The following is a 26,053-nucleotide window of genomic DNA, read 5'->3' as shown; positions in this document are numbered from 1 at the left end:
TATCCACAGTACTCTGGCTGCTCTCTGTCCGGGGTAGCCTAAGCTTCCTGATGGGAGAAAAAAAAAAAAAAAAAAAAAAGAGAAGGTGAGATTGAATGGGGAAGATAGTGCAAGGAGTGGAATCAAAGTGGAAACAAGGAGAAGGATGAGGAAAGAAGGCATCCTCTAGCGGAGCAAAGAGCTGGGGGAGAAGTGAGAATCACCCCTGGCATTGGAAGCCCACCCATTGCCAGGGAACGGAGGACAGTTTGCAGAACAAGGGAGATCTGCAAAGGAGAAGGCCATGATGGCATCCCACATCTGGCAAGCCAGATGTCAGCAGCACCCAACCAACCCAAAGGTATACAGGTGCGAAGAAAAGTGCGAGGAGTTAGTGTTGTCAGTTGGATTGTCATGGAATTGGTAATGTGTGCCTCAGGTGGGTAGAATGGCTTCTCTAGAATACATCTTGAGTGAACTGAGTGAGAGCTATGTAGAAATTTTCTTCTGTAAGAAAAGGGTGCTTAGGATTTCGGGGATTTTCCTGTATCTTGGTAAATAGTCTAGTCCAGTAGTCATCATACTGGAGACAGAGGTACATGCATGTTCCCAGTTTTCTTCATTGCCACAGATACAGAATGGGTTTTCTTCAATTCCGAGAATGGTTAATTTATGCCTAAATGGGCCATGCCTCTGTACGCAGGAAGGTGACCTGGAGTCCTGGTGTAAACCAGGGAGGAGGCTTTGGGTATGTCAAGTGATACTGTTGGAATAAATTTTTTGATAAAAGCACCTTTTGTTGTCAAATCCCAGTGATCTTTCCATATTTTACGCAGTTTGTCTACTATCCTTCTCTTTTCTTGTTTTGGGTTGTTTGCCATGTCAAGCTGAATGCCAGAAACTGTGCAAAGGATCCCTTTTCTGAGTTTATGGTGTAATCCACACTTGATGACTTCAAGGTGGAGGGGCATACAGCCAGCCAGGATCTGGAGAGCAGGGGTGCTTACAGTGCAGCAAGCTCTTGGATGGTTGCCAATATAATGATGAATTGCCAAACTTGCCAATATAATGATGAACTGCGTGACACCAAGTAGCCAACCTATCTACCTTCAAAGAGCTCAAGATAAATATGAAATAAAAGTCACATGCACTGGGAATGATTTATATGCATGATTAACAATTCCTAGAATTTAATCTCTAAATCCTTTTACCAAAATCAAAAGGAAGGCATGTTAAATCTGGATTAATTCCTTCTTTCCATCTTAAAAAAAAAAAAAAATACAACATAAGTGAGACACCATTTTAAATGGTAACACTACAGAAGTTAGTTATAAAAAAAAAAGTATGGCATTTCATTGGATTGACCATGGGATCAGAAGAAAGAACGTTAAAAGCAGCAACACTATAACCTAAGATTACTGTGTATACATGTGTTCGTACATACTTTAGAAAAGATTAAACTAACCTTTATTTTTTCTAAAGACTGTTGCTTTTCATTTGCTTCTGCTATACAGGCTTTATATGTTGTTTCAGCTTCTGTAGATTTCTGTAGGGCATCCTCTTCTATTTTTTTCTTTTTTTCAGCTTTACTGGATTCAATTCCTTCACTGACTTCTGCCTTCTGGGAAGATTCTTTGGCTTTTTCATACTCTTGCTGACGCTGCTGATAAAGGGACTTTGCCTTGCGTAAATTGCTAAGAGCTTCATGCTAGGAAAAGAAATACTTTTAAATTCCTTAAAGATGTAAACATATAAAGCATGGAAATCAAATACCATATCAAAGTAAATATCTCAAGAATCAAAACTGTTCAGTTATAATATTTACTGACAGTTATAATAAAGCCATAATGAGAAACTTATCACTTTGATATATATGTGTATGCATCAGATATCTATATGCGAGGTGTTACCCAAAAGTTCTCAAAATGTGAAAATTGTGTGGGAACTAAGTCTAGTAAGTATTGTGGCGCTAGGTAACACTGCATGTATCTTTGTGAATCAGTGACTATCCAGCCATGTGGCATCGGGCTGGATAGTCGTTGAATATTTATGCACAGTTTTTTGGTGGTGTGTTTCATGTATTTTGCGATTGTTGCGATGGCTGATGTGAGAAAGCAATGTGTGTGCATCAAGTTTTGTTTCCTTCGTAATGATACAGCAGCAGAAACCCATAAGAAGTTGAAACAAGCTTTTGGTGGCAATGCTTTAGGCCGGACACAGACTTTTAACTTGTTTAACCATTTTAAAAATTGTCGCATGTCAGTTGATGATGATGATCACTCTAGGCATCTATCATCAAGCACCACCCTGGAAAATGTTGCAAAAGTTCGGGTGACAATCAGTGAAAATTGCAGGCAGACCATCCACGACATTTGTGGCATTGTAGGACTATCATATGGCACGGGTCAGTGGATTTTGTCAGATGAGTTGAACATGAGAAGGATTGTGGGCAAATTTGTGCCATGGTTACTGAGTGAAGACCAAAAGCAACAGTTAGCAGAGATCTTTAAGAACGGACCAGGAGAGTTCAAAACTTCCTTTCTACAGTCGTCACTCGTAACAAGAGTTTGGTATATGGGTATGACCCAGAAACCAAGCAACAATCATCCCAGTGGAAGAGCCTATCTTCGCCCCAACCGAAGAAAGTCCGACAAGTGAGAAACAATGTGAAGTCCATGCTGATCTGTTTTTTGGACATTGATGGTATTATCCATAAGGAATTTGTCCCTCCTGGCCAGACCGTCGATGCAAAGTTCTACCATGAGGAAGCTTTCAGGAGGAAACATCCAGAGAAGTGGCACACAAAGAACTGGGTCTTTCATCATGACAATGCACCAGCTCACACATCTCTTGCTGTGGCACAGTTTTTGGCATCCAACAACATGACAATTGTCACCTACCCCTCTTACTCACCAAACTTAGCCTCCTGTGACTTCTTTCTCTTCCCAAGAATGAAAATCAAGCTGAAGGGTCGAAGATTTGCAGCATAGAGGATATCTAAACCGAATCGCAGGTGGTGCTGAACACTATGACGAAGAAGGACTTTCAGGACCCATTGAAATCACAGGAGAAGTGCTCGGATCGGTGTTTACACTCTCGAGGGGACTACTTCGAAGGTCAAGGTGGCAAATAAGACCCAGGGTAAGTCTAAATTATTTTTTGTATATATTTCGGTAACTTTTGTAGTACCTCGTTGTCAGCAATTCTGCCCTGGAGCTATATACTGAAAGGGATGTGGATTAACTTAAGACTTGAGGGACTTGGAATGCTTCTTCCATTCCAATAGGCAGAAGGAAAATATTTTATAGAGATGGAATATATTTGAACAAAGGTGGTGCAAAGGTCTTTGCCAGAATTAGTGAAGAGGACTTAATGGTTCAGGAAAACTACAAGTTAGGGGAACAAAGAGTAAATATAGACATAGTTATCTGACAGTATGGGTAAAATGAATGCCTGCACACATCTAACAGTTCTTGTTTATTGCCACAAAAGCCCATACATTCAAGATGCACAAGGATGGTGATGTTTTTTAAATTAATGGGAAGCTAATAACCACAGGGGCTCATATCTGGTGAGTGGGTCCTGAGCTGGATATCATCATTCTTCTCTTTCTTGATGATTCCTTTCTACTTTTGACTCTCTCTCTCTCTCTCTCTCTCAGAGTAACTCGGGACTTTTTTTTTACTGGTGCAGTATAAGCTTCAGGCTTCCTTGCACCATATGGCTAATAATAATAATAATAATAATAATAATAAAGAAACACGCTTAAATAACTTAAAAGGGGTGTGACAAGATAGTAAACTACACAAGAACACTTAGCCTTAACATTTCTAACATTATTAACATTATTCTAACATTATTAAAATTTTCCTTTTATCAAAAATAAAAATATATTTCCTTTTTGACTTTTTATGGCACTATATCCGTATTAATGAAAGGAAGGGACTGACTGTTAAACTTGGTGAGGAAACCAAATCTAAGTTGTGGGGAGGTTATTTATTTATTTATTAATTTTTATTTCCCTCTACCTTAGTATCACTGTCAGTGGCCATTGTTATGATTTTCGTACAGCAACTCCCCTCAAGCACTAAGCCCCACAAGCTACCTGACTGCATTAAAAAATGAGAATTTCCAGGAGCTGAGGGATATTCCCCCCCCCAACACACGAGTATATACAAATATTATATATCGTATATATATTATATGTGAGCTGTCAGTTTCTTGAGAGCAATGACACAAATATAAAACAAAAGTCATTTATCATACAAATCTACTTACAATACATAACTGGTGTTCATTTACATCTAATCTATTCATTTTTCTCATTTGATCTGTTAATATGCCATCATTTCCATAAAATTTCTCTCAATTAATAATCTCAACTCTCTCAAACACTAAACTAATTCAATCTTAATCACTTCCTCATATTTCTCTTAATCAGCAATATCAATTCTCTTCACAACAGCAATCCATAAGTTGCTAACTTAATGCTAACAATTCCATGTAATCTCTCTTAATTTAGCAATATCAATCTTATTTACAACTTCAACCAAAAAACCAACTCAATACTAAACATTTCCTTATTTCTTGTGTTTCTTCAACTTTAACCTTACTCTAAAATAATCTCCCACTTTATCTAAGTACCATTTCAATAACAACACAGTTCAGAGGACTTACCTTCCTTCTCTTTCATGGTGGGATTCCTTTGTGCGAGTTCCTTCCACGGAGTCTCTCTCTCTCTCTCTCTCTCTCTCTCTCTCTCCTTAGTTGAACTCTGCATCTCTGCTGTATAGCTCTTCCAGTACTGCCATATTTCGGGATTTCAAGAACAGTTCTCTGTTAATACTGAAGGAAATTACCACAGCAATAGTAGAAGCCAGGGCACTATCTGACTGGCTTGTTATTCAATTTCTGGATTAACTTCTAGCATAGGAACATGCCCGGCAGAACCCTTCACTGCTGGACACTCCCAGAACCGGACCCAAACTGAACCCAGAACTACCATTGGAAGTCTGCAACCCCTCCGAACAACAACCACAAACCCCTCTTTTGGTGCGCGCACCTTATTTCCTTCTCATTTATTTATTTATTGAATTGATTGCAAGTTAGAATCACCCCTTGTACTATTTTATATGCAAGCTTATGTGCAAACCCCTCTGGGGTTTGCACATATTTGCGTATGTCTCCCTATCTAATTTAAACCTGACCCAATCACGGTGTTATTCTTTAAACTCTCTCTTCTTCTTTTGGTGGGAAAAACAGAATATTTTTCCCACACAACGAAATGCTTTAATCTTTTACCTCAAGTTCACCTGTTTACAATACCTTCGAACTGCTCCATACCGACACCCTTTCCCAAAATGCACTAAGTGTCACATCCTCAAGTAGCGGTGTAATAGAGGGATTAAACTATTGTTCAGAAGCTTTTAATTTTAACCCTTCTGCACCCGCCATACCACTGTTCACCATATTCCTTAATTGCCCTACCAGGCCTAATGCCGCTAATGGAAACATTTCCGTAATGATGGTTTCGTTATTCCTTAAGTGCTTTACTTCTACACACACACACACACACACACACACACACACACACACACACACACACACACACACACACACACACACACACACACACACACACAACACACACACACACACACACAGGGATTTGAATACCGGAAAAAAATGACCAGGATTCTGGAATCTCGGTATTGTAAGCCCTACTTATATCTGAGTGGCACCACATCTCTGATATACCAAAAATATATGCATAAAATTCAACTGCAAACATCTGATATATTAGTGGGCATTGGTGGGAGAGGTAAAAGTCACATTAGCTAGCGTAATTAGTCATATTTTACCCTTGCTTGAATCTTGAGCGACCTAACTCCAGCCGACTTCTAGTTGAGGGGATTATCTGAAACCAGTGTTTAAAGATATTTCCCTTAGAGATAGTAGCAAATAGTTCTCCTAGAGCATTGGCTATAATATTGATGAAGGAGCTGACATATATCTTCATTTTCTGAATTTTATCCCACACAATTTTAACATCGGTCATCTGGTTAATAGAGAATGTCAACTGGACCCAGTATGCTTTTTGGCTTTGGTTCCACATAAATTGCTCTTTAGCATGGGCACATTTAAAGGCCATAATATGTTCAGTGGCAGAATAGTATCAAAATATACCCCAAGACTGATTTTGTGCCTTTTTTTTACTTCTTTACATTTTTGGTTCCACCATGGCTTTGGACAGTGTGTAAATCAGGAGGATAATACTGGAATTGCAATTTCCTCTGCATGGATAAAACACTCTCTTACTTATTTGTGCAAATGTGCTCCAATCTGCTTGATCAAATTTCTGCTTCTGCCCTGGTATTCTAGATGGATGACAGCATTGTCTGCCCATGATGGGGGGATTGTACAGTGATCGCTTCCTTATACTATCCACCATACAAGCAGGTGGAAATATTGATGGTAGAGAATGTTTGCATAAGAATGTGGAAGTAGGTGTTGGTTCCCACACTTAATAAGATACGATTGTTATTGGTTATTGTTGAGTATATGTTCAGCAACTTTGTTCATATGACCTTGTTCATAAATTTCGGCACTACCCTACACAGTATTATGTCCATTAAAGTTTCCAAGAAGTAGGAGTGGAGAGGCTAATTGCAATTTGATTATCGAGATCTGCCTGGTAAGTGTTTGTCCCAGGAGGCAAATATTGTAGAACAGATTGTGAGAAGAACTGCACTGCTAAATGAATTGCTACTGCTTCTATATTACTGTTTAAATGATTATAAAGACTGTGACTCCTACATGGATCAATCCATTCCTGGTCTGTTTTTTTTTTTTGTTTTTTTTTAATGAAACTCTCAAACACGAAAGGTATTTATGGTACTTAGTACCATGTGGGTTGAAGGAGATGGAGGGGGCTGCGATGCTAGAAACTTTGCTCTGAAAACTACACATGGGTTTCATCACTTCAAGCCTCCAATAAGAAAAGTGGTATTATACTGGTTGATGAGAATCATCTACCACCTAGTGTGTTTAGTACTAGTAGTAGGTTAGAGAAGATTGAGGGGGATGCCAGAAACTTTGCTCTGGAGAATAAACATGGTTTTCACCACTTCAAGCCTCCAATTAAGCAAAGTGCATTGGTTGATGAGAGTCATTTACTACCCAGTGTAAGTATTAGTATGCATTATTATTATATATATTATTAGTGCTATTTTATATTTGTATCAGTAGTTAGTACTAGTAGTACTGTGCATGTGTTGAAAGAGATGGGGGGGATGGAAACTTTGCTCTGGAGACTAAAGATAGTAGTAAATTTCTGCAGGATAGGGTCATTCTTTGCCTTTAAATATGCCTCCTGAAAACAGAAGTAAATAAGATATGCATGAGTGTTTTGACATTCCCCATATTTCCATGACATATTCCATATTCCCCAGAATTCCATGACATATTCCGTATTCCCCAGAATTCCAAGACAATTACTCTGCAAGAATTTAGCCATTTTACTTGGGTTTAGTGGATCTGTTGGCTGGTTTCAGAAGTGATGCAGGTATTGATTTACTTGCTCTGATTTGGATTCTGTTTTTAAGGGACAAAGGGCATCCAGTATCAATTTCTTCTTCGGGATAAGGATTCAAAATTACAGTCATCTGCACTTTCCTTTTCTTCATTTTCTTCCAGTACAATTAACAGGTTGGGTCTTAGTGGTGGAAGGTTTTTCTTTAGATACTACTTCCTTTGTTGATATTGAGATGGGAGCAGTGACTGCTTTTTCTTTGTAAGTGCTGTTAGTCCTGCTATTTGTTGACTTGCAGCAACAAATAGCATGCATACGGTATAAAAATTATGATCGCTCATTTTTCCACTGAAGGATTAAAGCACTGATTCATTTAAAGAGGCATAGTTCAATCAAAACTTAACCGATTAAACATTCGGTATAGAAAACTCTTATGGTGGGACTGAAATATCAGATTGTGTTGATGCAAAACACTTGCACAAAACCATTTGAGTGTGTAAGCTGAGGATAAAAAGAAACGAGAAATATTTTTAAAACATTTATTATTTTAAATACAATTTAATTGTTTATCCCTTTCAAATTACTCTCCAACCATGCCTATGCAGTGCACCATTTGCAATTTCCAGTCTGAAACAGCAGCACAAGTCCTTGGAAGATACCATCTTTAATTACTGCATTGTGTTCTTCTGAATGTCTGCTAAGTCCTCAGTTGTTTTCCTCGGAGGTGGATTTTAATTTTTGGGAACTGAAAAAAGTTGCACAGTGCCAGATCTGATGATAAGGTGGGTGCTCCAATTTTGTGATCTTGTTTTTCATTAAAAACTCTCTCACTGTGACAGAGAAATGACATGGTGCATTGTCACGATTAAAAAACCATCTGTCAAAATTGTTCTTACTGTTTCCTTGTTAACATACAATTGTTCTGCCATTAGTCAAATGCTCATCTGACGGTCTTGGTGCACAATGTCTCGAATTTTTTCAACATTGTCTGTCATTGAAGTTGGTGGTTTTCGTGTCCTCTTGTTGTTGTGGATACCTTCCCATCCCTTTCTGAACCATTTGTGTCATGCGTACACATGTGGGTGACTCATGGTTTCATCACTGTACACTTTCTGTAACATCTCCAACATTTCTGCACCATTTTTACTGAGTTTCATTATAGATTTAATAACAATTCTATGTCTAAATTACAATCACTCATTTTTCTGACAAAGGGTAAAACACTGATTCATTTTAAAGAGGCATAGTTCAATGAAAACTTAACCGATTATAATGAAACAAAAATTGATTTGTACAGGAAGAAACAAGCTATAGCATGATGTGAATGTTGCTGACATGCACAGTAGTAAGGTGTTGGTAAGCAATGATTCTTGTTTCATTTTAGCCACACCTTGCATTATTTTCTGATATTATTTACTGGTGCTATCTGTTTCTCTGTATAGGGGATATTTTTTCTTTGATTTTATGAATATTTTCTTGTTTTCTGCCACTGGCAGCTCTAGAATATGCAGGATGTTCACTGCCACAATTCAAGCAGAATTGATGATAGAAACTGATACAATACTATTACACTTCTTTTTTTTTTTTAAATCAAACTGTTAAAGCATAACCAGCAAGCCAATTATTGAAGACTTTTGTTAAGTAGTGGGATCTGTACCTTCTACTTGATGAAACAATGAAATAAAATTTTGAATACCATTGGATTCAATGTATTTCTCTATGTAAAATCTTAAATATCATGTAATATCCAATATTACATAAGTTTTTATCAATAGGATTTAAAAAGGTTATTACATTTTCAATGTAATATCCAGTCAGGCAATAATGAAAACAATTTTATACATGACTTTATAAGATAATACTTCACATGATAAGATATTCACCTGAAAATATTATTTTATCCTATAATTAAAGTAAAAGAATTTTGTTAATGAAATTACTTGAACAGTATACATTAATCAAAAGTCCAAATTTGGTATATAATTTTTAATGAAAATGCATTAAAAGTAATATACCAAATTAAGAATCTAAAATTACCATTTTTTTGACTTCCCTTTCCCAGGCTTCTTTGATTTGCTTCCGAACTTTCTCATGCTCATTTCTTCTGATGGTCAATGGCTAAAATAAGAGGTAAAGATAATAATAAAAATAAAAACAAAATTAAGCTTGATATCTGTAAATGTGTGTGTGCTGTAATAGTTTTTATCATTACTATATATATATATATATATATATATATACACCGCAATTAGATAAGTTAGTGTAAGTGCCCTCCATGGTTTGAAAATCGATGCAGCCTCAAGCCAACTGTACCCCTGGAATACATGAAACAACATATATAATACTAAGATAATTAATATAATAAGCCTTACGTGGGAAAGGTATTTTGCAAGGGACTTTGTTGAGGACTAAACCCCTACAATATATATATATATTTTTTTTTGAATAATGGCTTAAAAGTTAAACATAAAATAAGATAATAAATAAATATAAATATAAAGCTGTCTTTAGAGGCAGCAAAAAGCACATCCTCCACATGAAGCCCAGATATATCCGATAATTCAAAATAAAAATAAAAACATAAGCCAGAAATTAACATAAAAATAACGTAAAATAAAATAACATAAAAACAACGGGGAAGGGAAAGTAAAAGTACTAAGATATAAGCAGTAGCCGATTGTCCCCATATAATTTAGCAATTTTAATCCAATTAATAAAACCAATGTCAAATTTAAAATAATGCCAATTATAATATGATTTAGCGGTACCCTCCTTGAAGGTACCAGATCCGAAAAACGTGAAATATCACCAAAACAGAGGTTAAAATAACTACCTAAATGAAAAAAAATAAAATATAAAAATAATAGACTGACCATTATGCCCCATATCGACAGAGGACCACGAGGCCAATAATGGTCATGGAATCGCTGCATTTCAATCGCCATACAAATCGTCGCAAAAGCAAAAAGAATGAAGAACCAAACCACCCATTCCTCCTCTGATCGATCCACCAATGCAGAGGATTTACATGGCAGTGATCCTTATGCAGTGAGAAATAATATAAAATAAGCACTCTAGATCAGAGCCACACCACTGACATAATGTAAGCTTAACCAGCTTATATAAAGGAAAGAAAGGAATAGATGGCGGCACAGGCACTGCTTATTTAGCATATCAACCCACTACTACCATTAATTTATATTTGAATAATGGCTTAAAAGTTAAACATAAAATAAGATAATAAATAAATATAAATATAAAGCTGTTTTTTGGATCTGGTACCTTCAAGGGGGGGTACTGCTAAATCATATTATAATTGGCATTATTTTAAATTTGACATTGGTTTTATTAATTGGATTAAAATTGCTAAATTATATGGAGACAATCGGCTACTGCTTATATCTTAGTACCTTTACTTTCCGTTCCCTGTTTGTTTTTATGTTATTTTATTTTACGTTATTTTTATGTTAATTTCGCTCTACATTTTTAGCCATACTACTGGCTTATGTTTTTATTTTTATTTTGAATTATCGGATATATATATATATATATATATATAATGAAAATTGTTATTACTGTATCATTATCAGTCTAATCCCACAAAAAAATACTTACTGAATTACTTTCTCTAATCCCTTAGAAAAGGTAACACAATAAGATATAACTGGTACTCTTAAATGGATGACTTAGAGTTGCAGGAAAAGAAAATGGGAAAATAAAAAAATAGAAAAAATGGAAACAGAAAAACAGTTTCTCAAAAATTTATGAAATTTATTCCTTTATTATTTATTAAATTTAATAATAATAAAATAAAAAATACATTTATTACGTAAAAACCATTTACTATGTGGATGAATTCACTGAAAACTGACCACCCAACAAAACAATCAAATATATATATGTGACTATTTTTTCAATTCATTAATGACTCAGATAAGCAGGCATCTCAAAAAATTTGCAATAATTCAAACTTTTCATAGTACTTCAATTAACTAGTGGCATAAGGAAAGCTAATAACTGTACTAAAACTAATTATATTTTATCATACTCTATGATCTTAATGATCTTGCAGAACAGTTACTGCAAATAGAATTTCATTGTATTTTATTTAATATTTTAAATTAATTATATCAGTAAGAAAAAAACTTAAATTTCAGACCGAATTGATTTAATTTTTTACATCACTGCAGCATGATAATATACCCATTTAAAATTTGCATAGTCTGGGATATACCATCCAAGTCTTTTCACTCCCATTTCCAATAATTCTGTAAATCCTTAATGTGCTTCCATTTCAAATATGAAAAACAGAGATTTATGTTTTTCATATTTGGTCACTGAGTATATATGTAGATATGTACATTTTAAAGGTTGATTTAAACAATATGTTCATTTAATGTACAAATATGTTTGTTTTGAAAATAAGAGCAAATCGCAACTACTGATCTTAGTTGACCAATTTGGTTTTACAAAAGTCAAAATTGAAGTATTTTGGTGGAATTCAGATCCAGAATTTCAAAAACTAAAACAAGTAATATACAAATAGGTGCAGAGGATATGGTTGCATCAAAAAAAAAAAAAAAAGTAACAACAGGTTTTATTTAAAAAATATTTAATAATAATTTGTGAATGTTTTTTACAATTATTTTTAAAATTCCAATTTGATTTTTGGCAATAATTTTACTCTAATGTTGGGCAATGAACTCCATATAAGAAAATAATATTTTAAAGCATTTATGTGCAAAATTTTCATTTTTATTAAAGTTCAAAATTCTATAATTAAAAAAAAAAAAAAAAAATTCCACAGATATATGAAAATTCACTAGGAGAGACCCCCATCCATGTGCAGCAAAACCCACCAAATGAAGATGTTAAACAAATTCTGTAAATACAATAAAACCAACTTGCAATAAACTTTAAGGAGATTAGTGAAAACTCTATTCTTTTGATAAACACATCATAAAAGTACTTCAACATAAAAGTAAATTCAGATAAAATACAGTATAGTAGTATCTAAAAAAATTGATAGCAAAACATAAACAAATGTGTGTGTGTGTGTGTGGTATGGTTGTTTATTGGTACATTAGCTGCTATGGCTATAGTGCACCTATTCATAGTTATATCAGAAAATAATTAAGAACATAGCAGTTCAAATTCATTGTAGTTCTGAAACCTATTCATAAAAGATTATACACTCCAATTTGTTTCAAAAAGCAAAAACATTCCTTAATATTTGCCTCCTCTCCTATGATATGATGTAATGTCAACGGTTCTTGAAGATTAGCCAGATTTTGAAGTGTTGAAGTATGATGTGGTTGATAGTGTGGACAGTCAATCAAAATATGTTTGACTGTTTGATGTTCAGAGCAGTGTGAACACTGAGGAGGATCATCGCTGGTGAGTAAATGGAAGCGAGTCAGATGGGTATGCCCTATTCTAATCCGTGCAAGTACCACTTCTCGCTGAACTGTCTGAGTGCCATAATTTTGGGTCCTGTTTCAATTGGAAAAGTTTTAAACAAAATGTGTATGTCAAATAAACATAACTGAAATACAAGTATTTAAATTTGCCTATTTTTTTAATTAGCCACAGAGATGCAAATGTTTGACATTCAAAAAGCTGGAGATAGGCATTTGTAAGCAAAAGGAAAACAGGAGGCTTTTGGGTCAAAGCTGGTGAAAAGAGGAGGTTTTTTTTGCAAAAAGCAGGAATGTTTCTTTAAAAATATTAGAAGAAAAAGTGATTTTTCAGAATAAACTGGGTTTTTTTTGGTCCACACTGCACAAGAAATTAAAGTTCAGTGGCAAAATGCATACTTTATATTAAAATGCAGCCATAGGATTGCTTGGCAGTACACAAAATGCTTTTAAACATTAGCTTACCTAATATTTTTCTGTCTATGGATTTCTGATTGCTCTATTAGGCATCAACTGATTTTGATTGCTTCAAGAAAAATACTGTTGCACTTTGCCTCTTCATAAATGTTGAGTCAAAGTTTTGTTTCTAAAAGTGGTGCTGCTGTTCAGACTTAGAACAGCAGCACCACTGTCAAGAGCATTTCCAAAGCTTCAATGGAAAGAAAATTGAATCCAGTTTTTTTTTTTTCCAAAGCTGGTTAAATATTCTCTAAAAATGAGAACTGCTATAAGGAATTATTAAAATGCAAAGAATAAATTGGGATAATTTGTTTTATTTCAAGGGCACTTATCTATTTCTCAACCCATTTTACCTCAATTCTTTCTTCACTCATAACAGCATTTGGTAGGTTTTCACACTGAAACAGACAGAACAGATGTTGCAAAACATCTATTGATTTATTGATTTTTTTATTTTAATGACACCAAATTGTTCACAACTTGTTGATATTACCGGTCAGAGACTTAGTAATTTCGAATCTCCTCTTTTTGATCTTCTCTGGCATAAAATCTCTCTACCACATTCTGTCAAATTCATTTGTTGCCTGTATCATTCTCCCAACTCCACTAATCACTTGGAACTCCTTGACCTCCTCTCTTTGAAAGATGACTTTCTCCAGTCCAACTTTCCTAACAGTGAGGTAATTTTCCTTGGTGATATTAATGTTCACAACTCCACTGGGCTTCCATTTTCCAGTCATACAGACCCAGCTGGTCAATAAGCTTAGGCTTTTGCAATTACTAATGACACAGAGCATTCATTCACCTACAAGAATACCAGACAATTCTAATCACACACTTAATCTTTTTTCTAACGAGCAACCCTTCTAAGTACATGATTGAGGTAAGTGGTCCTCTTGGCATCTTAGATCACAACTTGGTGATGAGCTCTTCTCCAATGGAGCCTTTCTCTTGTGGCCATTCTCAACCTCATATTGTTTGGCATTACAAGAATGCAAAACAGGATGATGTGCAAGATTTCTTTTCTTGTTTTCTCTGGTTGGATTACGGTTTTTCAAATCGTCTGATGTCAAGATTTGCTCTGATCATGTTAATGAAATTATTCTTGTAGGGATAACATCCTTTGTTCCACACTCCAATTTAAAATCTCACAGTTTATCTAACCCTTTGTTTTCCAATAAATGAGCTAAGGCTGTTCAAAGTAAGATTGTTTCATATCACAATCAGCTTGTATCCAAATCTCCAGGTTCATTTTCTGCCTATACCAAAGCTTGCAACAATTGTAAAGCAGTTATTAATCAGTCGAAACTAGATTTTGAACAGGTTAAAGGTAGAAAACTTGTTTCTTGTCCAAATGGTAGTTGAGCATTCAGGTCTCTTGCAAAAGCTATTGGCCATAACTTTGACCAACTCTATTCCCACCTCTGTCAAAACCAGATGGCTCTATTGCCACTTTAGCCAAAGATAAAGCTGACCTGCTAGCATCCTACTTTTCTTTTAACTTGTGTATTGACAATTCTGGTAAACCATCTCCTACCATTCCCAGCACTCTCTCACTCTGCTAGCATCCCATTTCTCTTCCAACTCATGTATTAATGATCTTGGTAAAACACCTCCCACCATTTCCAACACGCTCCATTCAATGCCTCCTGTGGTCTTCCGTCAAAAGGATGTCAGAAGGATTTTGATGAATCTCAATGTAAGAAAGCTCCAGGTCCTGATGGTATTTCCCACTTCTTCTCAAAACTTGTGCTCCTCAACTTACTCCTGTTCTTTGCTGCCCTTTTTTGCTTTCTTGTTCCAAAGGTGTTTTTCCTTCTGCTTGGAAATTTGCTCATATCCAGCAAGTTCCTAAAAAGGGTGACAAGTCCCTCATATCCAATTATCGTCCCATTGCAATTACTTCTACTCTTTCTAAAGTAATGGAGAAATCAATTAACCGCCAACTCTTAAACTACCTAGAAACTTTCCATCTGATTAATGATCGCTAGTATGGATTCCATCAGTGTTGATCCACTGGTGATATTCTGGCTTATGTTACCCATTTATGGACAAATTCAATGGAAAAGTTTGGTGAAACATAAGCAGTTGCTCTTGACATCTCAGAGGCTTTTGATCATGTTTGGCATAAAGGTCTTCTAAACAAGCTTCCATCTTATGGTTTGCCAACTGTTTTTTGTAACTGGTTATCCAGTTTTCTCTATGATCACTCACTGAGGGTGATGGTAGATGGCTCTCTGTCTTCTAACTTCTCCACTAATGCTAGTGTCCCCCAAGTTCTTTCCTCCACTCTTTTCCTCTTGTATGTTAATGACCTTCTTCCACTGACTGGAAATCCTATCCACAGTTTTGCTGATGACAGCACATTGCATTCCACTTTCCATTTTGAAAAGTGGAATTTTTGCTCAATCAGCTTCAACTTCTTGAATATCCACTACCAATTCCTTAAATGCTGATCTCCAGGTAATTCTCTAGTGGGACAAAGACAACTTAGTTGATTTCAATCATTCTAAAACTCAGTTTTTCTTATATCTCGCAAAAAGGATTCTTCTGCTCCTATTCTTATCTTTGGTGACACTCTGATTTCTAGGCAAAATGATATATCTCTTTTGGGGATTACCCTGACTTCTAATCTCTCTTGGCAGAAGCACATTACAAATATTGCTTCCTCTGTATCTAAAAAACTTGGCTTTCTCTTTCGCTCTTGTCGTTACTTTTCTTCCAAACAGCTGTTCACTCTGTACAAATCGCAAATTCGTCATACCATGGAATATTGTTCCCACATCTGGGGCGGTGCCCCCAAAACCTTTCTCAGGCTTCTAGATTCCATTCAGAAGAGGGCAGTTAGGTTAATTAATGACTCCTCTCTAACAGTCTCTCCACTCTCTGTCTCATAGACGTACTGTTTCTGCTGCATGCCTTTTCTACAGATACTTCCATGGGCACTGTTCTTCTGAATTGCCTTCTATAATTCCTGCTCTCTCTTTCAAAACAATTCGAAAACATGCTGCCACCAGCCAAAATTCATTTACTGTCCAATTTCAAACTCACAGAACCTGTGGTTTCCATCAAAGGGATGTCAGAAGGATTTTGAATAATCTTGATGTTAAGAATCCATCAGGCCCTGATGGTATTTCTCCACTGGTGCTCAAAACCTGTGCTCCTGAGTTTACTCCTGCTCTGTGTCACTGTTCATCACTTTCTTATTCCACAGGTGTTTTCTCTTCTGTTTGGAAATTTGCTCATATCCAGCCAGTCCTAAAAAGGGTGACAAATCCTTCCCATCCAATTATTGTCCCATTGCAATTACTTCTACTCTTTCTAAAGTAATGGAGAAATCAATTAATCGGCAAATCAAACTATCTAGGATTCTTCCACCAGATCAATGATTGCCAGTATGGAATCTATCAATCTATCACATCAATCTTCTGGCTCATGTTTTTCTCGTCTATGGACAAATTCAATGGGTTCAAGAGCAACTGCTTGAGTTTCATGAAACTTAAGAAGTTGCTTTTGACATTTCAAAGGCTAAAAAATATCTTCTTAATAAGTTTCCATATTATGACTTGCCAGCTGTTTTTTGGTAATTGGGAATTAAGTTTTCTCTCTGACTGTTCACTGTGGGTAATGGTAGTTGGACCTCTGTATTCTGACTTTTCCACTAATACAGTTGTTCCCCAAGGTTCAGTTTTTTCTCCCACTCTTTTCTCTTGAATATCAATGACCTTCTTCCTTTGACCAGAAATCTTATCCACAGTTTTGTTGATGATAGCACAATTTATTCCACCTTCCAGTTTGAGAAACCTTGCCCTGCACAAACAGCTTCAACTTCTCAAATATCTACTAGCAATTCCTTAATGGCTGATCTCCAAGTAATTCTCCAGTGGGGAAAAGATAACTTAGTTGATTTCAATCCTTCTAAAACTAAGTTCTGGCTTATATCTTGCAAAAAGGATTCTTCTGATTCTATGATCTTTGATGGCACTCTGATTTCCAGACAAGATCATATTTCTCTATTGGGGATAACCTGACTTCTAATCTCTCTTGGCATAAAACAGTAGCCATTGTCAATCCACTGCAGGATGGAAGCCTCCTCAACAATTCATGTTGAGGGAAATGGACCATAATCTGTCATGCTGGTCCAGTGGGGGTTGGCAGATCAACTGTATTTAGCAGTCAGGGGCTTGAACTCTGGTCTACTCAAAGAATGTGTGTTACTACATGCCTGCCCCTGACCACTTGGGTATGGAGGCATAAACACATCACAAATATTGCTTCCTCTGCATCTAAAAAACTTGCTTTTCTCTTTCGCTCCCAGTGTTACTTTTTTTCCAAACAGCTGTTTACTCTATACAAACTGAAAATCCTGCCCAACCATGTAATATTATTCCCACAACTGTGGTGGTGCCCCCCCCAAACCTCTCGAAGGCTTCCAGATTCCTTTAAAAAGAGGGCAGTAAGGTTAATTGTTCTTCTGAATTGGCTTCTATAATTCCCTCCCCACTCTCTTTTCAAAACCAGTCCAAACATGTTCCACAACCAGTCCATATCTTTTTACTGTCCAACTTAAAACTCACAGAACTAATTTTTCTTCTTCCTCATTCATTACTTCAACTTCCATTTTCAGGAACAATCTCCCTTTCCTGAAAAAAAGATGTATTTCCTGAAAAATTACAATCTACAGAAATCCAAGTCTAATGTCAACAAGCATCTGCTTTCATCTTCTCAACCTTAAACCCATGCATGGTACTAAGTACTATAGGTTCTAAAACCTCTCATACTTGGGGGTTTCATAAAAAAAAATAAAATAAAATTTGAAACTGATGCACTGCAAATTGATGAAATTTGTGCCACCTCAACATTTATAAGAATATCATTTTTCATTTCTTTGCTACCTCGGCATTTATAAGAACATCATTTTCATAAAAACTTGCAACATGTACTTACATGAAGCTACAAAGTATTTCCTCATGGAGCAAAAGAACAGAATCTTCTCCTTTTTTTTTTAGACTCTCCATGACCATGATCTTCAGTAGAAATGCCTATGACTAAGTCAGAATTATCCATCTGGTTTAGTGTGCTATGGTAATCAATTTCATAAATGGAAGTGAAAGATTTGAGAACTGCCGATAAAATAAACTTGCACATAATATTCTTCAACGTATCTAGGAAGTAATGATCCCAGTACTTCCTAGACACGTTGAAGAATCTACAAAGTAATGATTCCAGTATGGATGTGAGATACATTCAACTGAAGACATATACTCAGATTTTCAAATATTTGGCATGAGGTTTAAAAACCAAATTGTTTTATTCAAAAAAGAAAAGAGAAATGTGAACACATTTTGTGTACCGGTGAGGAAAACACTGCCTATAATTATCAGCTTGCTTGGCCTGTTTAGGATCTTCTACCAGAAGCTTTGCAATTCAGAAGTTCTTTTTTTCTTGAATTCATCATTTGTCTTCTTTCAACAAGAGCTGGTGTCACTCCCTAGTGACTGCTTGTCATATTCTTCAATCTGGTAATGCTGAAAAGCACTCATACTGCTTTTCTCACCACTTCTTTAAACAGGTCAATAATTGCCACTCTTCTACCAGTCCAGTTACATGTTTAATCAAAAACAGCTGATGTGCACCAACATGTTAAAAAATCTTTTATACTTCAATAGTATGCACCAGTTGTTGTTATTTGGTTTTTAGGAGCATTAGCAACTAAGGCCATATTGCTCTGGGGATATGTGCTGGTCATTCCCTGACCTTTCCCATCCTCCATATTTGGTGGTCATGGGCTCAAACCCTGGTCTAATCAAAAGTATGTGCTGTGCACCACTGCTCCTGCCCAACTGGGTGTGTGCACCAGTTGAAACTGTTTAAATTCAAGATATGAGATTAGATCCCAGCAATGCTGATCATGGGGACCAGGACCAAATGTTTATTAAGGTAAGCAAAGTACACTTTGCTTACTGAAGAATTTACTAAAAGTCTATTAGCAAACTGCTTTCTGATTATGCACCCATTGATAGTGTTCTATATAGCGATCATGTGTCACTGACTACATTTACTATTCAGTCCTTCAATGGCAGTTTTCATTTCTTACTTTCCCTAATCTAATTTATGTTAATGAAACTATTAACCTTTATATTAATAAATAATTAATAAAATAATTTAATGGCATCACTATATTTCACAAAAGAATCAAGGGCCATTGATTGAAATTTGTTGTGCCAGCAGTGACACTGTCAACAGACTTGACCACATACAAAAAAAGCCAGCAAGCAATACAACATGCATGATCATCTCTGAGCAAACATGATAATTTTTTATTCCAATAAAGACAAAGCAGCCTGATATAGTAGATATTAATGATAATTAAGCAGCTATTCTGACAAAATAAACATGGTTGACATTAAGTTTAGGTGCATTCCATTAAGCGGAATGCACTTGTTTTTTGTTTTGTTTTTTTTGCATAATAAATCAAGTTTCTGAAGGGATCTGAAAATAAACTGTTCAGGAAATATAGAATAAAAAAAAGTATTGATTTAAATTCTTCTAAAATCAAAAATAAATGAATAAACAGCTGGTACCCATTAAATGAAATATCCTATATATATATATATATATATATATATATATATATATATATATATATATGTTTATTTTGTCATCATGTAATAAAAATTTAAAAAAAAAAACAAAAAAAACAGAAACTCTGAATTACTTCTTAATTAGATCTGAATGCACTAATTTAATTCAATCTTTCTTGTATGTATAAACATAATATCTAAAAAAACAACAAAAGAGAACTATATGATAAGTATTATTATAATAATTAGCCATATGGTGCAAGGAAACCTGAGGCTTATGCTGCACCGGCCAAAAAAAAATTTCTGAGTTACTCTGAGAGTGAGAGAGAGAGAGAAAAGTAGAAAAAGGAATCACCAAGAAAGAGAAGAATGATGATATCCAGCTCAGGACCCTGGGTGTGCCAAGCCCATACTCACTAGATATGAGCCCCTGGGGTTAACTATATTTCATATAGCTAAAATTTCAAAAGTTAGAGTATGTGGTACAAAAAAGGTTTGAGCTGCGTCATTTCAAACAGTTTAAGGCACACAAATTAAATTACTAACTTGAACTATGTATTGTCAAGCTGTGAAATAATTTGAAAGATCTGAAACATAATTCTGCTTACTTCAATGAATTTGTGACTCTGCAACAAACTACATGTTGCTAAGTTGGTCTGTGCATTTTCCATATCTTGTTCTAAAGCTGTACAGTAGACAGACTGGAATGGAAGGAAACTCTAAAAACATAAAACCATTAAAATTTAACAGAGAATTAAACACTTAAATCTTGATTACATAATATCAAGCATCCTATGAGTGCATTTCTTCATGAAGAATCTTCAGTTCCATGCAATGAAATCTAAAATTTTCATGAGGATATACACTGAGTACATATGATATTCAAAGTAAAAGTTAAACACCACCATGATCAATAAAATCCTAAAATTGGTTTTCTGGCTAGTTGAATGGTAAGATTCCAGTAGGTATTAATCTTTCTTGTCTTAATTTCATTAATTTTAGAATTATTAACTTGCTTCATGGCCTGAATATAACATGAACCTAAACTTAATTAGATTCGATGTAACATCCTTTCTGCAATGCATTATACAGATGAACAGGGTTCATGGGCATATTAGTAAATGTTAGTGTTAAGGACACAAATTTTAAAATTAAAATTGGGTTTCTTTTTCAGTGTAAAAATAACAAACTAATCCCCAAAATTCTCCTACTGAGAGATATGTTTTAAAAAAATCATACCTTATGAAGATAATAAGGAAGCAAGTTTACATATTATCAGCCAAAAAAAAAAAAAAAAAAAAACATACTCACTTCATTTGTCTATCCCTGCTAATATTTAGTTTAATTCTTCCTTAAATTTATTCAAACTACCAACTTCCACAACAACAGATGAAAGTTCTCCAACAATCAATCACTCTCTGGCTGAAAGCAAATTTTCCACAACTATTCTATAGCCATCCTTTAACAATTTAAATTTATTATTTTATTAGTAGCAGTAGTGGCAAATCGTGCTTTAAAGAAAGCCAGCTTATATAGTATCAACTAAAATAAAAAAAAAAAAAGCCAACCTTTCCCATTTCACCTGCCCATCCTTCTGGAAAGTTCATCTAGTCTTTCCTGGAATTTATTCAAATTACCCTCCAAAACAACAGATGGAAGTTTGTTCCAACAATCAACCATCCTCTAGCTGACAGCAGATTTACATTCATCTGACCTGCAACTATCCTTCCTAAATTTGAATTTGTGTTCATGTGTGTGTGGTCTGAGTAAAAGGAAGAATTCCATTAGCACTGAGTTTACTCAATCCATTCATGGCTTTAAACACTCAATCAGATCTCCTCAGGTTCCTAGTCTTCAGAAAATATAATTTGCAAAACTGAAGCCTTTCTTGGTAGAAGCACCCTTTTGGTGAGGGAAGAAAAAGGGTGTTCAATTAATAGCCACTCTCTGTCTTCTGCCACTCAACCAATCCTTTATCCATTATAGCAACTTTCTCTCAATACGACACTGCTCCAATTTGTATAGCAGTCTTTTATATGCAACAGTATTAAACAGTTTTATGAAATCTAAGTATATGATGTTAGAATTATCTTTTGCATTCAGTTCCTTTGTTGCTGTATCATAATATCCAATCAGATTGGTCAAATCAGACACAATTTGTCCCTTAACAAATCCATGCAATGACTGCAGTATAACAGAAATCCTGTGCAGATGGTCATGCATTTCTTTAACTAGTGACTTCATTATTTTCCCAAGAACAGAAGTCAAGATAACAGATGTAATTAGTCAAATCTCCCTTTGATCTCCTTTGTGAATTGGGGATACATTTGCACATCTTTAGTGCACAGGGACTTCCCCTGACTCCATGAATGCTCTCATCATCATGGCTGAAGGTTTGCTGCCTCCTTTAATAAAACTGGATAGATCCCACCCCCTTTGCTTTTACATTTAGTTTCAATAATTTCTCCCTTACTTTTCTCTCAGTTATCACAAAATCATTCAGTTCTGCTCCAGAATTTAACTCACCTCTGACATCCCCCATCGTCCCCCAATACCATCCTCAATTTTATTTTATTCATTATGCATGTTCTTGTAATCACTGTCTTTCAACACTAGGTGGATGTTGTCTGGGCTTTTATCATACTCTGGCTGAGTTAGTTGGTCATAGGTGAAGATAGCATGGTAAGAAATTTACAGATATGATATATATTGTTAGTATATAAACTTCTGCTATAGAAACTCCTAATAAGAAAGTGTATGAAAATGTTTATCTTAATCCATTCTCATACTTCATTTTAAATAGAGATAGTATATTTTTTGTAATGCTACAAAATATTTGTGATGATGATGAATCTCTTAATATTTTATCAAGTTAAATGTGTACTACAATTATGAAGATTTGTAATGGAGTAACTTTCAAATTAAAATTTTGCTGAATACAAACTGTCATTTTAAGGGCATATTTCCCTTAGAGTGTCATCCAAAAAAGTGGTCACAATAGGTGGCCAATATATGCAAAAAAAAAAAAAAAAATATATATATATATATATATATATAATGAAAGTAAAGAAGTCATTCTATGTCAGGAAATTAATTAATATTATGTCTCCTAAAAAACAAATAACACACACAAATACAAAAACTAAATATTACTCTGGAGTTCTGCACTTCATTGCATTGTATCCTTCTGCTTCAGACTCTGCAAATTGCATTACGACAGGATGCTATATTGTAATTTCCTTAATTGAATCAAACTATGTGATACAAGCTATCAAATGTTCAGCTACTGTTATTCAAATGATATTCATATAAACTTGAAGAACACATTTTATTTTATGTGATATCAGATCTTACTACATCATGCATTCCTTTCTCAATGGCAGATAACTTGACAATTTAGCATGACACTTACCTCAGTATGTGATGCTCTTGAGCAACTGTTTAAAATGTGATGCTCCTGAGCATCACATTTTATTTTGGTTTATTTGATTTAGGTTTTATTGGTGCATTAGCAACTGGCTATAATGCACTAAAACCAGGTCTATATGTTTCTTGCCTCTCATACAAGGTTTTATTGGTGCATTAGCAACTGGCTATAATGCACTAAAACCAGGTCTATATGTTTCTTGCCTCTCATACAAGGGATATATATTTTTGATGCATACATATATATATATTTTTATTGATAATTTGAAACTTTACATGCAAAAATTTTTTGTTTTAGGTCACTGAAGTCAGAGCTTGTATAACTGGAAAAAATTAAACATTGAGCCATAATAAAATATATTACAAAAAGGGCATTATCAAGCAAGAAATTAATAAAGACATCCAGGTCCCGATGGTATTTCTCCACTTGTTCTCAAAACCTGTGCTCCTGAACTTACTCCTATTCTTTTCTGCCTTTTTTCACTTTCTTATTCGAAAGGTGTTTTTCCTTCTGCTTGGAAATTTGCTCATATCCAGCCAGTTCCTGAAAAGGGTGACAAATCCCTCCCATCCAATTATCGTCCCATTGCAATTACTTCTACTCTTTCTAAAGTAATGGAGAAATCAATTAACCGCCAAATCTTAAACTACCTAGAAACCTTCTGTCTGATTAATGATTGCCAGTATGGATTCCGTCAGTGTTGATCCACTGGTGATATTCTGGCTTATGTTACCCATTTATGGACTAATTCAATGGAAAGGTTCGGTGAAACACAAGTAGTTGCTCTTGACATCTCAAAGGCTTTTGATCATGTTTGGCATAAAGGCCTAAGATGGAAGCTTGTTTATACAAGCTTCCATCTTAGGTTTGCCAACTGTTTTTAGTAATTGGTTATCCATCCAGTTTTCTCTCTGATCACTCACTGAGGGTGATGGTAGATGGCTCTCTGTCTTCTAACTTCTCCACTAATGCTGGTGTCCCCCAAGATTCAGTTCTTTCCCCCACTCTTTTCCTCTTGTATATTAATGACCTTCTTCCATTGACTGGAAATCCTATCCATAGTTTTGCTGATGATAGCACATTGCATTCAACTTTCCATTTTGAGAAACCTTGTCCTGCTCTATCAGCTTCAACTTCTCGAAAATCTGCTACCAATTCCTTAAATGCCGATCTTCAGGTAATTCTCCAGTGGGGCAAAGACAACTTAGTTGATTTCAACCCTTCTAAAACTCAGTCTTGTCTTATATCTCACAAAAAGGATTCTTCTGCTCCTATGCTTATCTTTAGTGACACTCCAATTTCCATGCAAAATGATATATCTCTTTTGGGGATTACCCTGACTTCTAATCTCTCTTGGCACAAGCACATTACAAATATTGCTTCCTCTGCATCTAAAAAACTTTGTTTTCTCTTTCGCTCTTGGTGTTACTTTTCTTCCAAACAGCTGCTCACTCTGTATAAATCGCAAATCCACCCTGCCATGGAATATTGTTCCCACATCTGGGGTAGTGCTCCCAAAACCTCTCTCAGGCTTCTCGATTCCTTTCAGAAGAGGGCAGTTAGGTTAATTAATGATTCATCTTTAACAAAGTCTCTCCACTTGCTGTCTCATAGATGTACTGTTTCTGCTGCATGCCTCTTCTACAGATACTTCCATGGGCACTGTTCTTCTGAATTGGCTTCTATAATTCCTGCTCTCTCTCTTTCAAAACAGTCCGAACATGTGCTGCCACCAGCCAACATCCATTTACTGTCCAACTCCAAACTCACAGAACCTACTTTTCATCTTCCTCATTTATTCATTCAACTGCCGTTTTCTGGAACAACCTTTCTTCATACGTATTTCCTGAAAATTACAGTCTACAGAAGTTCAAGTCCAATGTCAACAAATATCTCCTTTCGTCTTCTAAACCTCCAACCCAAGCACAGTACTAAGTACTATAGGTTTACATAAAAAAAAAAAAAAAAAAAAACCTATCAAAAAGCGAATTTAAATGTGACAGAATCAGCTTTGAAGATGAATAGGGGCACTGGGCAAACTGCTTCTGAGAGTCCAGGAGATGTGGTAGCATATCTTATACCGATATCAGGAATACGAGGATCTCCAGCTGCAATTGGTGGAAGCTGCTCCTAGTCTAGATTGTCTGAGTGAAAGAGAAAAGACACTGCTGGGCTAGACAAAGGAAGCCTTTTGGACATTGCACTGCAGCATTTGAACAGGAAATTTTTCATAGAAGAAAGATATTATTAGAATATGAGGAAGAAATAATAAGGCAGAATTAAACAGCTCTCAGAGTGGAACTATTGTAGGAAGCAAGGATATGTGATAAACCATTCTGGAAAATGGCGAGTCTCTTTTATTAGAAATAGTAGAGGCTACATTCAGGCATCTCAAGTGAATGGGTGTAAAACAGCCTATCAAATGAATTAGGTATGACAAAAGTTTCTGCACAATGGTTTCCCCGCCTTTTGACACTTGATCAAAAATGTCTTCAATTAAAAACTTCAAAGCAACATTTTGCTCATTATCAAGCAGATCCTGAAAACTTTCTGGTCAGATATGAAACTATGCATGAAACGTGGTTTTATGCATACCAACCATTCACTACCAACCAGAATACCATTCACTACCAACCAGAATCAAAACATGCTAATT

General features: G+C 35.4%; 1 protein-coding gene across 5 annotated transcripts in view; it reads right to left on the bottom strand.

Annotated features, from left to right (window-relative positions):
• LOC150078471 (rho GTPase-activating protein 45-like) overlaps positions 1 to 26,053 on the bottom strand; it is a 492,654-nt gene that overhangs the window by 233,137 nt on the left and 233,464 nt on the right. For all 5 annotated transcript variants that reach the window (XM_090385482.1, XM_090385485.1, XM_090385486.1 and 2 more), the window contains 3 exons: positions 20,579 to 20,689; positions 9,548 to 9,628; positions 1,445 to 1,687 (listed from right to left, as the gene is read on the bottom strand). In XM_090385482.1, the coding sequence (XP_090241608.1) occupies positions 1,445 to 1,687; positions 9,548 to 9,628; positions 20,579 to 20,689 (435 nt within the window). The remainder of the gene's footprint in view (positions 1 to 1,444; positions 1,688 to 9,547; positions 9,629 to 20,578; positions 20,690 to 26,053) is intronic.

Source organism: Mastigoproctus giganteus, chromosome 11 (genome assembly GCF_048544385.1).
Source record: "Mastigoproctus giganteus isolate SK-2022 chromosome 11, ASM4854438v1, whole genome shotgun sequence".
Classification (NCBI taxonomy): Eukaryota; Metazoa; Arthropoda; class Arachnida; order Uropygi; family Thelyphonidae; genus Mastigoproctus; species Mastigoproctus giganteus.
Note: the sequence above shows the minus strand (reverse complement) of the source record. Positions and strands in the feature narration are given on the sequence as shown.